Consider the following 16,444-nt stretch of genomic DNA (forward strand, 5'->3'; position numbering starts at 1 on the left):
CATTCCTTTTTTGACAGAGAAAGAAACAAACCTCGAGAGATGAAGTGACTTGCTCATGACTGCTCATGGGCTATTGAGGCAGAGCCCTTGACCGCAGGGCTGCCTGCTGGTCACTTTAGTAGAAGGGATCTCGGGAGAGCTGGAGAGGCTCTGTCATGACACAGACATTGGAGTGGGGGTGGAGGGTGAGCCTGGTTTTCTGAGCAGGAGGCTGCGTGAGGCTATGACTTTCTTCACTCAACAGATCCTCGTTTCAAAGCTCTCCAGGTAACTGGAAGTTCATCCTCTCTGGCGTGCTGGTGGCCATCCTGCTGCTGCTGCTGCTGACCATTGTCCTGATCCTGTACCTCAGGAAAGCCCGAGGAAGAGCTGAGAAAGGTAAACCCACACTAGCTCTGGGAGGCTGGACAAGCGAGCCCTGGGGACAGGGCTTATTACCTCCATTCTGTCATCAAGGAAACTGGGGCGAGGTGACATGGCAGAATTCTCTGAGAAACTAAATTGACTCCCCTCCTACTTAGCCAGTGTGGCAAGTTCAGTGGCCCTGAGGATGGACTAACTCTCTTCAGAGGCTTGAGCTCACCTTAGCTAAAGCCAATATAGTGCAGCACCCATTTGCCTACAAATGGATATTCTAGGAGTCCCTGGGTGGTGCAAACGGTTAACACACTTGGCTACTAACAGAAAGGTTGGAGGTTTGATTCCACCCAGAGGCACCTTGGAAAAGTGGCCTGACAATCTGCTTCTGAAAAATCAGCCATTGAAAACACTATGGAGCACGGTTTTATTTTGACACACAAGGGGTCTCAATGAGTCAGAATTGACTCAATGGCAGCTGGTTGTAGTGAAAGCACTTTAAGGATTTTTTAATCTTCAAATGTTTAAGTTTTTAGCGTTTTTCACATGTAAAATCTGTAGCATGGTGTACAGAATTTATCATATTAATCCCTTTTGATGACTTCTGCTTTCATTTGTGCTGTTTTTTTGTTGGATGGTTGTTTGGTTGTTTGGTTTCGCATGTATATACTGTGTGTTTATTAACCACACAATCTGGTGATGTTCCTATGGCAACAAGGTGGAAATATGGGAGTAGGTCAGAATTATTTGAGACCTCACTGATTTCAATTTTTCAAACTATAAAAATCCCAAGGTAGTGGTAGATTATAAAATTTTATATACAGATTTTTGAAACTATGTAAAATCAAGTTTTGGGGGAAGGTCATAGTAATTTTTTTAAATAATGTTTTAATATTTTATTATGTTTTAGATGAAGTGACAAATTAGGTTCCCCTTTAACAATTTCTATACAAGAAGTTCTGTGCAATTGTTTGCAGTTTTTATAATTCTCAGTATTCTCCTTATTTCCATTGTTTTGTTTGTTTGTTTGTTTCTATCATTCTAGCTTTCCTTCCCATTCTTGTCTTCTCATCTTTGCTTTTGGGTAACTGTTGACTGTTAGGTCTCAAGTAGTCATTATTTAAGGAAAAACATCACTCACAGGTGATACACTTTATTTTGTAAACCAATCTATTGGCTGAAGGGTGACCCACAGAGATAGCTTCAATTCCCTATTCAAAGGTTGTCTTAGGGCAATAGTCTAGGGGATTCCTCTAGTCTCTTTCAGTCTAGTAGGTCTGGCCTTCTTAAGGAAATTGAGTTTGTTCTACATTTTTCTTACATTCTTTCAGAGACTTCCTATTATTTCCCTGGTCAGAGCAGTTGGTATTAAGAGTCGGGCACCACCTAGTTCTTCTGATCTCAGGTTTGAAGAGGTTGTAGTTTGTGTGGGCTATTAGTCCCGTGGATTGGTTTCTTCTTTGATCCTTTGATTTCTATCATCCTCTTTTGCTCCATATGAGTAGAGACCAACAATTGTATCTTAGATGGCCACTCAAAAGATTTTGAGACCCCAGGTCTACTCACTGAACTTGGATGTACAACATTCTCTTTATGAACTATATTATGCCAATTGACTAAGTTGTTTACCAAGACAATGGTCATGCTGGGCCCTTGAGCCACTGAACCAATCCTTCTAGTTGTTTGGATATGTCTAGAAAGCCTCTGTAACTGTGGCCATTATGAAGTTTGTTATATATGAGGATGGATATGCAGCACACACAAATGTGTATATACATATGCTTGGTGTAGTGGGTAAGGCATTTGGCTGCTAACAAGAAAGTCATGGTTCAAACCTACCCACTGCTCCCCATGAGGAAGATGAGGTAATCTACTTCCATAAAGATTTACAGCCTTGGAAATCCGATGACAGTAGCAATGAGTCAGAATCTACTCAATGGCAGTGGGTTTTATAGATAGTGTGGTAGTTACATTTGTGTGTCAACTTGGCTGGGCTTGGTTGAGTGGCTGGGCAGCTGGATGTAGTATTCCCCATGATGAGACTGGTAATTAACTCCATGGTGGAATCTACTATGAGCAGCTGAGTAGCTGCCTTAGGGTTGTGGTCTGCTTCCTGTATATAAGGAGAAGTCTTGGGGAATAGTCTCTAGCTTATGGCATGCTTGAACCTTGCATGTAGCTGAGTCATTGTTCAGCAGCCTGCCATGCTCTGCTGATCCTGGGACTTTCAGTGGATTTGAATCAATGCCTGCCATGTGGTTTGGTAGGTACCATTGGGACTATGCCATTTTATTTGTCAACCATTGGCTTGTTAGCCTCAGCAGCCACTAGCTGCCTGAGTGAAGAGATGCCTCTAGCTTCAGTGGGCCAGAAGCAAAAGGCAGAACTAAAGCCCAAAAGGTTGAGGGGCTTTCATCCAGCCCCTAGAGCCCGGCACTTTGAACTTGGACTTAAAGCCTCCAAATTGTAAGAATAAACTCCTGTTTGTTAAGGCCATCCCATTTGTGGCATATATTCTTTATATACAGAGTGGCACTAGGTAACCAAAACAGAATCTGGTACCGAGAGAGTGGGGTGCTGCTCTGATAGATACCTAAAATGTGGAAACAGGAGTTGAGTGCTTCTTTGACCCGAGACTCTGGCAGAGAGACCCTGGTATATGGCATGAAAGAAAGCAGGAGCAGAGCAGAGAGACTGGCATTAAATAGCAACAGGCTTACCAGCTCATGGAGGAGAAAGCTGGATGTCTTTGGGTAGGTGGCTTCCTGGCAGAGTGGGTTGCCTTCGGACATTAATTGGTAGAAGAGACCGGCTTGAAATGGAGTAACAGATTGGCCGGCCCATGAGCAAGAAAGCTGAGTGTGTTTAGTGCCGGAAGATACCCTGCAGAGTGGGTTGCCCTCAGTATTAACTGGCAGAAGCAGAGAGACAAGGAAACGGGAAGCAGAGCTGCCTCAGCCTCAAAGGGTAGGACCATGACCTCTGGGGGTGGAACCACAGTAGCCCCCTAGGTTTCAAAGAGTTAAACCTTCACCAACTTCTGGAGTGTGTGGTTGCTTGTTCATGTGAGGAGAGGAATGGGGCCCATCAGGCCAAGGGGGTGAGGTCGCCACTCCGGAACTAGGGGATTAGAGCCACCCAGTGAAGGATATCTGTATAGATGTCACCCATTGAAGATCTGTACAGGTGCCAAGTTGACAAGGGGTGGAATTGTGATAGTTTACATTTGTGTGTCAACTTGGCTGGGCCTGGTTGAGTGGCTGGGCAGCTGGGTATAGTATTCCCCATGATGAGTTGCATAGTACCTAAGGCACTTGACTGCTAACCAGAAGGCTGGCGGTTCAAATCCACCAGCCACTCCTCAGAAGGAAGGTTGGGCAATCTACTTCTGTAGGGATGTCGCCTTGGAAACCCAAAGAGGGGTTGCTATGAGTCGGTCTGACACGATAGTATACAACAACAATGACAACAGCATGGTGGAATCTACTGTGAGCAGCTGAGTAACTGCCTTAGGAATGTGGTCTGCTTCCTGTGTATAAGAAGTCTTGGGGAATGGTTTCTAGCTTATGGCACACTTGAACTCTGCATAGAGTCATATCGTTGTTTAGCAGCCTGCCATGCTCTGCCGATGCTGGGACTTTCAATAGGTTTGAATCAATGGCCTGCTATGTGATTTGATAACATTGGGACTGTGCCATTTTATTTGTCAACCTTGAGTTTGCGAGCCTCAACAGCCACTAGCTGCCTGAGTGAAGAGATGCCTCTACCTTCAATGGGCTGGAAGTAAGAGGCAGAGCTAAAGCCCAAAAGGTTGAGGGGCTTTCACACAACCCCTAGAGCCTGGCACTTTGAGCTTGGACTTAAAGCCTCCAAATTGTAAAAATAAACTCCTGTTTGTTAAGGACATTCCATTGTGGTATATTCTTGTCAGAGCGGCACTAAGTAACCAGAACAGACAGATAGAAAGATAAACAGATAAATAGATAGATGATAGATAGACCTAAGAAGCTCTGGTAGTATAGTGGTTAAAGCATTTGGCTGCTAACCAAAAGGTTAGTAGTTTGAACCCACTAGCCAGTCCGTACAAGAAAGACGAGGTAATCTGCTTCCATAAAGATTTATAGCCTTGGAAACCCAATGGGGGTTGCTCTGAGCTGAAATTGATTCTATGGCAATGAGTTTGGTTTTTGTGTTTTGATAGATACACCTATACATGCATGTGCATTTATTCATGTATGCCTTTCTATACACATCTACACATCTACTGATATTACCACACATACATTTTTTTGGTTTTATTTACTATTGTTGCAAAATTGTATATGCTACAGTATTTATTGTACTTATCCCTTTTTCTTGTGTTCCTTTGGTGTCTTTATTTACCTAGGTCATGTTGTGTTGACTTCATCTTTATTTGGTCTTGTCTTTCCTATCACCAAAAGTAACAAGTGTCTTCTATCTAGTTGGTAGGTCACAGTGGCATTTTTTAAAAACAAAATTGAATAGGGTAGAAATTGTCAAAGTGTCTGCACATTATAAAAGATAAGAATTTTTTAAACTTTTTTTTTAGGAATTTGTGTGTGAATGTGTATGTGAGTATTGTGTGTGTGCATATATGTGAGTGAATGTGTATGTGTGAGTTTGTACATGAATGTATATGTGTGTATGAATGTGTGTGTATAAGTGTGTGAGTGTTTGTGTATGTGTATAAGAGTGTGTAAGTATGTGTGTGGGGTAATGAGATAAAATGTGTTTCTCACTATGGTTCCTTGGCCAAAAATTTGAAAGACATTACTTTAGATAACCTCATCAGCAAATAGAGTATGCTTAAATTCGATGCTTTAATTTGGAATTTTCAGTGATCTGGAATTGGTTAATAAGTTTCCTGATTTTATGCAAATTAGCTGATTGTGGCCAGTTTGTTCCGCTCCTTACATTTCTGGACACTCATCTATGCTGGGCACCTGTGATATCCCCTAAAGGAAATTATCCCCTGGTCAAGCCTTGGAGTCTTCCCCATCAGGGTCTTTTCTGCCCAGTCAGGACCTCCAGCTTCTCCTCTTTATTTCTATGGAGGGTACATAGGGAGACATCACTCCTTCAACCTTGACTGTTTCCTTTGCAGGTGAGGATGAATCACACCATATCTATGATGACGTCTCAGTCCAAAAGGAGAAAACCACTGTGAGTAGGAATGATCCTCACCTGGGCGCAGGGGATCCAGCTTCTGTGCACCTTTTTTTTTTTTTTTTTTAATTTCTCAGCTTTTGCTTACTCATAGTTTTTCTTTATTCTGAACCTTGCACTCACTCATGGCTCCTCATGCCCATGCTGCCTCATGGCCTACCTGTGTGCATCCTATCCCTGTAGTTTCCAATTTGAATTCCTAAGAGATAGAGAGAGAGAGAGAGAGAGAGAGAGAGAGAGAGAGAAGTTGACTGATTCAGCCTTTCACCTTCATTCCCACAGGTGACAGGCCCATTTCATAAGTCATGAAATGGACTGACTGTCATTGGTCCCATGAGCTGTGGAGAAGGGTGTCCCATGGCAAAGAACATGGTTCCCTAGGATGTTCTCCCAGTAGGGTGTTCTCTCAGTAGGGTCTGAGCAGTTTCCCTGGGGTAGGTCTGTCTAGTCTAAAGATCTCTCAGCACTGAGACTCTCAGAATTATAGAATTGCAGGATTGGGAGGACCTAATGTCATCTGGTCCAGCCCTTGTGTAATGCAGAAATCACCTCTACAAATAATATCCCTACCATTCCTACCATCTAGCTCAGTGCTTCTTAAGCTTGAGCTTCTCAGTGCTTTACAAAAATCACCTGAAGAGTTTATTGAAACACAGTTTCCTGGCCCCACAATCAGAGATATTTGCTTTAGTAAGTCTAGGGTGAAGCCTAAGATTGTGCATTTTTAACAAACTCCCAGGTGCTGCTGGTGCTGTTAGTCCATGAGCCATACTTTGCAGCCCTGCCTAGCCTCTTGTCAAATATGTTCAGTGATGGTGACTTCACTACTTTCAGAAGCAACCCTTCCTAGTCATTTCCTAAGGCTCAGCAGGATCAATACCTTGTCCCATATTTCACTGACAACCCTCCCCTAGTGGACCTCTAGCCAATGCCAGCTGTGATGTGTACAATGAACATCTGTCTTTTCTGATTCCCAGGGCTTTGACCAACAAATAGGCTCTGATGAGGGCACTGGGGGCATCCATTATGCCTCACTTATCCACCTAAACAGCTTTGGCACTGAGGACTCCACCTATACCAACACCCACACCAAATGGAAGCCCATGCCTGACTCCCTTCTGTTTGTGGAATATGTCACCATTGCTGGAAACAAACACCAGCCCTCCAAGTCAACTGCCCTAGAGGAGAGTCTCAGGAACTGAGGGCAGACTTCACTGGACAGGGAGAACTTATCAAATGTCAACAAGGTACAAAGCTGCTCTACCAGTGATGGGGTGATGTCAGTATGTGTTATGGAGTGGATTGTTTCCCTCAAAAATATGTGTGAACTTGACTGGGACTTGTTTCCCAGTTCTGTGTAAAATTATTCTCCATTTTGTGATCTGATATACTTATCCTGTGTGTTGCAAACAAACAAACAAACAAAAAAACAGGTGTCATATGACACTGGGCAAATCTGCTGCAAAAGACCTCTTTAAAGTGCAGAAGAGCAAAGATGTCTCTTTGAAGACTAAGGTGTGCCTAACCCAAGCCATAGTATTTTCAGTTGCCTCATATGTGTGTGAAAGCTGGGCAATGAATAAGGAAGACCAAAGAAGAGTTGATGCCTTTGAGTTGTGGTGTTGAAGAATACTGAAAGTACCGTGGACTGCCAGAAGAATGAACAGATTTGTTCTGGAAGAAGTGCAGCTGGAATGCTCCTTGGAAGCAAGAATTGTCAGATTTTGTTTCACATACATTGGTCATGTTGTCAGAAGGGACCAGTCTCTAGAGAAGGATATCATGCTTGGTAAAATGGAGGGTCAGCAAAAAAAGGGAGAGACCCTCAATGAGATAGGTTGACACAGTGGCTGCAACAATGGGCGTAGGTATAGCAAGCATTGTGAGGCTGGTGCAAGAGCAGGTAGTATTTCATTCTGTTGTATATAGGGTCACTATGAGTAGGAGCTGACTTGACGGCATCTAACAACAACAACATGTGTTGTAAATCCTCACCTCTATGATGTTAATGAGGCAGGATTAGAGACAGGTTTGTTAATGGGCCAGGACACAACCTACAGGATTAAGTTGTATTTTGAGTCAATCTCTATTGAGATATAAAAGAGAGTAAATAAGAGAGCAGGTATAAGAGGGACTGGCCTACTACTAAGAAAGAAGAGCTGGGAGCAGGGCATATCCTTTGGAACTGAGGTCCCTGCACTGAGTAGCTCCTACACCCAGAAGAAGACTGATGATAAGACACATAGAGATCTCCAAGGAACACCGGGCCCACAGATGTTGAAAGGAGACAAGACCTTCCCCTACAGCCTACAGACAGAAAAAGTCTTCCCCTAGATTTGGCTCCCTGAATTTGGACTTTTAGCTTCCTAAACTGTGGAGAATGAATTTATGTTTGGTAAGCCATGCACTTGTGGTATTTCTGTTATAGCAGCACTAGATGACTAAGATAGTGTGCCAATATCATGATAGATTACTAAGGGGCCATCCCTCCCCTGCAAGGGAGGCGAGATTGGGGAAAGTTCTTCCCATCCTTGGGGACAGAGGTTTGAGTCTGAGGATTACAATGGGCAAGTTATGGGGATAATAAAGGAAGTTTCTGAGTGCCTGCCTTCTCCCTTCTCTAGAGTCCGGAGGGGGTACTACTAGGACTGAACCCAATTAGACAGGGCTCTGGGAGCAGTGCTCTGAAGAAGTCAATCCTCACCTCTTCTGAAACCATCACTTCCTTCCTGACAGGAGCTATGAAATTCTGACAAATTGTGCAAGTTCCTCTAGTGATGACTCTCTCTTTGTGAGCCCCCTCCTTTAACTGTCCTCTCAGGGCCTCCAAGTCAGACTGGAAAGCTCAGAAACCCTTCCTTCTTCCTCTCCCTCCTCTCTTTGCTGGCCTCTACACTCTAACTCCCTATCTGTTCATAGAATTCTCACTTCTCTGCCAGGAGGAAAGATGGAAGGTGGGCAGTGCTCCCACTGCTCAGGACCCCCCCCCCCAGCCCTTGGCCTTACTAGGGTCAGTGATCGGTATCCCTCCCCATCATTACTCATGGACCCCCAGTCATAACTGATGTTGGCATCTCTGTCTTCCACAAAGATCTTTGGCAAATTTGCCAACTGCATCTCAGTCAAGCAAAGTGGGCTGGGAGAGGCCTCCTGCTTACCTAAGTATATTCCACAGGGACCTTCTGGAGATAGGGTCCATTTTTATCTTGTGCCTCAAAGGAGTGACTCTGAACTCCAGCAAACTTGGGTCAAGTGGGCAGAAGGATAGTGTCCTCTATATTGTAGGAGGAGATTGCTTGAAATTGTAGATTTATTCCTTCACAAGGTTGATGTTAAAGGTCATTGGATCTAACTGTCAGCAGGATGCCAGAAACCTCCTTCCCTACAAAATCCCAACAAGGGCTCATGCAGTTTCTGCTTCAATATCTCTGAGGACAGAGAAATTATCATCTACCACCCAGGCAGCTTTTCATTCATGTTTGGTCAGACAAGACCTTGCTTGCCCTCAGGTCAGACAATGAGACTTAGCAGTGTCTTTGGGATGGGAACTGAAGTTCAGGCTGGGTCATAGTCAAAAGGGAATAGGGGGCTTGGAGAAGAAATTAATGGCTAGTTTGAGGTCTGGTAAGATGGTCTGTGAGGGTAAGGAAGTCTTCTGGGAGGAAGGTGATGTAAACCTTCCTGATGCTGTAACATTTCTCTGCCATTCTTCATCTTCCAGGTTTCCAGTGTTGGGGGTAGGTTTCTGTCCCCAGCCTGCATCATGATGGGGCATAAATTGTGCAGAACTACAGGGTCAGGAACTCAGAGAGTTGAAGGAGATGGGAACAGGGAGGGGAGCAGGATGCTATGGGTGTCACTTTGGATGCTCAGGGCTCTGCTGGCCACCTTCTCCTGCAACCCAGATCTGATTGTTAGAGGGCAGGCAATTCCTGTAGCCTGACCTCCTGCCTGATCTGACTTTGCTTGCTTGGAGAAGAAGGTCATTAGCATTAACCTCAGCCTCATCTGACCTCTGGTCCTTCCCAGTGTGAGGCTCCTGAAAGCAGATTTTAGTCGACATACTCACTGAGGGAGTCCATCTTCACATGTTCTCACCACATTCGGTTTCCCACCTGCCTTGCTCTGGCTCCAGGATCAGGAGCCACTTGAGTGTCATGAGCTGTCAAGACCCAAAGGTCTTAGACTAGAGCTCCTAGATTTGTGGCTGATCTGCATTCAATGGACTAGTAGTTATGGGTGCCTGTGAACCACCAGGCACTGTGCACAGGGTGGCAGATGATATAAAAGTTAATTATGGTAAGTTTACATTTATGGTAGTTGGCTTTTTATGTGCCAAATACCTCTTCATGTATTAATGGCACAATCATCCTTATGAGGTAAGTACTTCCTGCATCTTCAAACCAAAACCAAACTCACTGTCATCGAGTCAGATCTGACTCATAGCGACCCCTCCTTGGGTTCTCGAGGCAGTATCACTACTGAAGTAGATTGCCCAACCTTCCTTGGTTTGAACGGCCAGCCTTCTGGTTAGCAGTCAAGTGCCTTAGGCACTATGCTACCAGATGGGAGATACATTCTTTTTTTTTTTTTTAATTTTATTTTGATTTGGGTGAAGATTTACAGAGCAAATTCACTTTTCATACAACAGTTCACATATACTTTGTCTCATGTCATTGACCACAATTTACCACAATGCAACAGCTCCCCTCCCATTTCCTCCCCATAGTTACCTCTTCCCAGTGTCCATCCCTCCATACTTTCCTGCGCCCTGAGCTGTCTCCCTGTGCATAAGCAGCCCTTCCTTCTCCCATGATTGTTCTCTCCAGGGCGTGTGTCTACTTGAGGTAAATGTTTAACTCACATGCCTGTACTTTGTTTGGCTGGAAACCACAGGTGTGGGTTCAATTCCAGACCTGAAGGGCAGCTAGGGGCCATAGTCTCAGTGGTTCCACCAGGCTCTATTGAACAAGCAAACCTGGTCCCCACCTTTTTTTTTTGCCTCCAAATAATTTTGAGTTTTGTTCCACATTGTTCTCCCTCTCTGTGCAGGATCTCCTACATCCCTTCCAAGTGGATGACAGTGGTAGCTGGGCACCATCTAGTTCTTCTGGTCTCATAGTTGTATAGGTTGCAGATCAGATGGTGTACCAGTCACTAGGACGGATTGTTTCCATTAGTTTTGTTTTTCTTCTTTCTTCTTGACGAAGAGAGACCCATCGTTGCATCTAGATGGCAGCTTGCTAGCTTTTAAGATTCCAGTCACTACTCGCCAAAGTAGGAGGTGGAACAATGTTTTGTATAGTATGTTATGCCAATTGAGCTTGATGTCCCCTGCGACTATGGTCCCAAGCCCTCAGGTTCAACTACTCGGTCCCTCTGGCTAGCTGGCTGTGACCAAGCAGTGACCACAACATTGCCCCTTGTCAGCTCTACTATATACCTGGGAATTCTGATCATTCACATAAACTTATAGGACCATTTTCTGCCAACCCTATATATGATCTTGGATACACTCCCCATTTAGACATACCTAATTGTTTAGCCTGTCCACCTATCTATCCATCCATATACCCATGTTTGCCTTCACTGACAACTCACTACTGTATATGCAAAAGGGTTCATTTTTGTTGTCTGTACTTCCCATGTACCTCTCTATGTCTTTCTCATCCTCAATGCTGCCATATTGGTCACTCACATTTGGTACATTGCCCTTCTCTTCACCCAAATCAATACTTATCTCTATCTATTTAACAGCGTTTCCTCCCCTCCCCTCCCACCCCTGGTAACCAACAAAGAAAATTTCCTCCAATAGATAAACCTTTCCTTAATTTTTACAATAACGAACTAATACAATATTTGTCCTTTTGTGATTGACTTATTTCACTCAGCATAATGTCCTCCAAGTTCATCCATGTTATGCGGTGTTTTGCAGATTCTACATTATTCTTTAGTGTTGCATAGTATTCCATTGTGTGTATGTACCATAGTTTGGTTATCCATTCCTCAGTTGATGGATATCTAGGTTGTTTCCATGTTTTGGCTATTGTAAATAGTGCTGCAATGAACATGGGCGTGCATATATCTGTTCTTGTCATGGCTCTCACTTCTTTAGGGTATATACCTAGTAATGGGATGGCTGGGTCAAATGATATTTCTAATTCCAATTTTTGAAGGAATCACCATACTGCTTTCCACAATGGTTGTACCATTTTACAGTCCCACCAGCAGTGTATGAGAGTCCCAATCTTTCCACAACCTCGCCAGCATTTGTTATTTTCTGTCTTGTTGAACTTTGCTACTAGTGCTAGAGCAAGATGGTATCTCATTGTTGTTTTGATTTGCAGGGAGATACATTCTTAAGATGACAGTTCTGTAAAGTGTCCTCAGGCCTTTGGTGGTAATAGGAAGGGCAGACCTCTCAAATCCACCAGCCACTCCTAGGAAGGAAGATTGGCAATCTACTTCCATAGAGATACCACTTGAGCAATCCAAGGAGGGGTCGCTATGAGTTGGAGACAACTTGATGGCACATAATAACGATAACAACAACATCCCTTAACCTCAGTTGCCATGGAGAAACCCATTGCAACCAAGGCACCCAAAAACCTTGAGCCCTTTGTGGAGGCTGTTCATGGATGAAGAGCGAGTACTGGTCCTTGACCCTGGGGCCATAGGAAGGCTTTAGGCCTTGGGACATGTATGAGCTTCCCACCCTTTGGGTATCATCCCCCTCCCTGAGGTCTGCCTGGCCGACACAAAGGGCCTCCTGCTTCACTTTGCTTCCATGCTCTTTACTTCATGGCACACACAGCACAATATGCAAATACTTTATTCATTGACTTGTCTACTTGTGTGTTTTGGATTATTGTTTTAAGCCACCAAGTTTTGGAATAGTTTGTTATGTAGCAATAAATAGTCAGAACAAATAGCCAAAACTGAAACTATCACAAATTTTGGGGGGTGAAGTGTAATGATATCTGCAAAAAAAAAAAAAAAAAAAAGCCAATTTGAAGAAGAATAGGCCATGGGGAGAGGGGTAGCCTTACCCAACCAAAAAACAAGACTGGCTGCAAAGTTACAGTCATTACAATGTGATGCTAAGATAGAAAACAGGCCACTACAATAGAACAGAGAGGAGAGAAACCAGCCACTGCCATTGAGTTGATTAAGACTCATAGCAACCCCCTACAGGACAGAGCAAAACTGCCCCATAGGGTTTTCAAGGCTGTAAATCTATGAAAGTAGACTGTCTCATCTTTCTCTTGTGATCATCTGGTGGGTTTGAACCACTGTCCTTTGGGCCAGCAGCCTAATGCTTTAACCACTCTGCCACCAGACCTCCCTAGGAGAGAAACATACCTGTGTGTACATGGAGACTTGATAATTAACAGAGTTGGTGTTATAGATCAGGGAAAAAGAATAGAATACTCAATGAATGGTGCTGCCCCAATTAATTACCCATATGCAGGGAAAGTAAAATTAGATTCTTACCTTATGTCTTAGGTGAGTTATAAACTTAAGTGTGAATGGCAAAACAAAACATTTAGAGAAAAATATTAAATAATGTTTTTATGACATCAGCCTACAGAAAGATTTCTTAAGCAAGACATCAAAAACACAAACCATAAAAGACAAAACTGAACTACATTAAATTTTAAACTTTGGTGCAAAAGAAGACTCCAGAAATAAAGTGGAAAGATGAGCCACAGTCAGACAGAAGGTATTTCAATGACCATGACTGATAAAAGTTTAGTAGCCTGAATTTATAGAAAGTTCATCAAATCAATAACAATAATAAAAAGACCAAAAAGGGGTATTTGTAATTGGCAAATCATAGGTTCAAAAAATCATAGAAAAGAAAATTCAAAATCAAAGGAACATACATTAATGTTCAATTTCACTAGCAACCAGAGAAATTCAAATCTCAACCAAATATATTTATATTTCATCCGATTGAAAAAGGGCTTCATATATATCTGCAATGCTTTATTTCAAATATATATATATATATATATATATATATATATATATATATCACATATAATTAATACTGGGAGCTCTGGTGACATAGTGCCAAAGGCATTTGACTGCTGATCAGAAAAGGCTGGTGGTTCAAACCCACCAGCCACTCCTCAGAAAGAAGATTGGGCAATCTACTTCCATAGTGATCTCAGTGATATTGCCTCAGAAACCCAAGGAGGGGTTACTACAAGTTGAATCTGACTCAATGGCTGTCAGTTTGGTTTGTTTTTCTCATAATTAATACCATATATATCTATCCACAAGGATTTTTGGTGGCGTACTGCCCAAGGCATTTTACTGCTAACCAGAAAGTTGGTGGTTCAAACCCACCAGCTGCTCAGCAGAAGGAAGATGAGTCAATCTACTTCCATAAAGATTTACCACCTCGGACCAGGTTTGCTGGTCCAATAGAGCCTGGTGGAACCACTGAGACTATGGCCCCTAGCTGCCCTTCAGGTCTGGAATTGAACCCACACCTGTGGTTTCCAGCCAAACAATGTTCAGGCATGTGAGTTAAACATTTACCTCAAGTAGACACACACCCTGGAGAGAACAATCATGGGAGAAGGAAGGGCTGCTTATGCACAGGGAGACAGCTCAGGGCGCAGGAGAGTATGGAGGGATGGTCACTGGGAAGAGGTAACTATGGGGATGAAGTGGGAGGGGAACTGTTACATTGTAAACTGTGGTCAATGACATGAGACAAAGTATATGTGAACTGCTGTATGGAAAGTGAATTTGCTCTGTAAATCTTCACCCAAATCACAATAAAAAGAAAAAGAAAAAAAAGATTTACCACTTCGAAAACCCAATAAAGGTTACTGTGAGTTGGAATCAACTTGCTGGCAGTGAGTTTGGTATTTTAGTTGTATATATACATGTTGTTTGTTGTTACGTGCCGTCAAGTGGGACCGGACTCATAGCGACCCCTCCTTGGGTTTCTGAGGTGGTATCTCTCCGGAAGTAGATTGCCCAACCTTCCTTCCGAGGAGTGGGCTGGTGGGTTTGAACTGCCAGCCTTCTGGATAGCAGTGAAATACCTTAGGCACTATGCCACCAGAGCTCCTCCACATACACACATACACACACCCACATATACATCTATATATATATACCTATACATGCATATGTACACATAAAACCCAAAGTCACTGCAATTGAGTTGATTCTGACTCATAACGACCCCCATTGGGTTTCCAAGGCTGTAAATCTTTATGAAAGTAGATCACCCTGTCTTCCTTCCCTGGCGTGGCTGGTAAGTTTGAACCGCTGACCTGGTTAGCAATGAAATGCCTTATCTACTACACCACCAGAGCTCCTTAGATATAACTACACACATACACACACACACATATAAAACTATATATATGTATACATATAACTATATATATGTATATATATAACTATATGTATGTATAAAACCAAACCGAACTCACTGTCATCAAGTCAGACCCAACTCTTAGCGACCTCTCCTTGGGTTTCCGAGGCGATATCCCTAGGGAAATAGATTGCCCAATCTTCCTTCTGAGTAGTGGCTGGTGGGTTTGAACTGCCAGCCTTCTGGTTAGCAGTCAAATGCCTTAGGCACTATGCTACCAGAGCTCCCCCATAGTTTTGGGTCCCTGACTCGACAACACGTAACAACAACAACAAACACAACAACAACAACACAAATTCAATGAAGAACATTTTTTTAATGATGATTATCACGGACTCTCAGAATTGGAAAATGTGAAGTCATCTATAACTATATATATACATACATACATATATATAGTTTTATATATGTAGATATATAACTATAGGTATGTGTGTATGTATATATATATGTAGTTATGTGTGTGTGTGTGTATATATATATATATATATATATATATATATATATAGTTATAAATATAGATGACTTCACATTTTCCAATTCTGAGAGTCCATGATGATAATCATTAAAAAAATGTTCTTCATTGAGTTTAGGGACCCAAAATGGCATTTGCTCTATAAAAATGCAGATAAATGTAAAACAAATTCTGCTCTGTCAATTTGCACCCAAAGCACAATAAATAAATAAAAATAGATTGAACAGAAAAAAAAATAAAAATAAAAGTGCTTATTCATAGACGTAAGGCTGGGGGATAAGTGCACCCTGCCACCTGCTTGTGCTTTACCACTCTAGTTATTCTCTGTTTTGGATTTGTTTATCCCTGAACAGTTTCCCATTAAAGAGACTCTTATATTGTATTAATAACTCATTTTTCTAAATTATTAATTGACATTAACTATATTTTTGTTATAAAATGATTTTCAAAACCTGAACACTTGTGCAGTTGTATTTCAAATCCCAAGTTCTCTGATGACTTACAAGAAAGATAAATTGTAGGATAAAGGAATAGAAAGGGAACAAAAACCCTGGTAATTAATATCAGAGAGGCATTAATAGAAAATTATACAGCTTCATTTTTTATGATGAACATTGTGGAATTTATATAATTTCACAAATTCTTGGTATAGGATAAGATGAATGGAGAGGTGGATAGATGTATGGAGGGCTGGCTGGCTGGCTAAAATAAATGCAGATAAAACATTTCAGGTATGTGTTGTTACCATATTTCTGTTAGAAGTTTGTGCATTGTACAGGGAATAGTAGAAAAACAATTGAATCTGGTATTTGTGGTAGTTTGTATGTCAACTTGACTGGGCCTGGTTGAGTGGCTGGGCAGCTGGATGTAGTATTCCCCATGATGAGACTGGTAATCAATTCCATGGTGGAATCTACCATGAGCAGCTGAGTAGCTGCCTTAGGGAATGTGGTCTGTTTCCTCTTTATGAGGAGAAGCCTTGGTGAACGGTCTCTAGCTTATGGCCTGCTTGAACCCTGCAC

The 16,444-nt window shown here is 42.5% G+C and overlaps 1 protein-coding gene across 1 annotated transcript in view; it reads left to right on the forward strand.

The window, feature by feature from the left end:
* TREML2 (triggering receptor expressed on myeloid cells like 2) overlaps positions 1-6,746 on the forward strand; it is a 42,878-nt gene extending 36,132 nt beyond the window's left edge. The window contains 3 exon segments of the mRNA XM_042780336.1: positions 245-378; positions 5,483-5,541; positions 6,522-6,746. Of these exon segments, the coding sequence (XP_042636270.1) occupies positions 245-378; positions 5,483-5,541; positions 6,522-6,746 (418 nt within the window).
* The last annotated feature ends 9,698 nt before the right edge of the window (positions 6,747-16,444 follow it).

This window comes from Orycteropus afer, unplaced genomic scaffold (assembly GCF_000298275.1).
Source record: "Orycteropus afer afer isolate SDZICR_OR568_19922 unplaced genomic scaffold, OryAfe1.0 scaffold00034, whole genome shotgun sequence".
Classification (NCBI taxonomy): Eukaryota; Metazoa; Chordata; class Mammalia; order Tubulidentata; family Orycteropodidae; genus Orycteropus; species Orycteropus afer.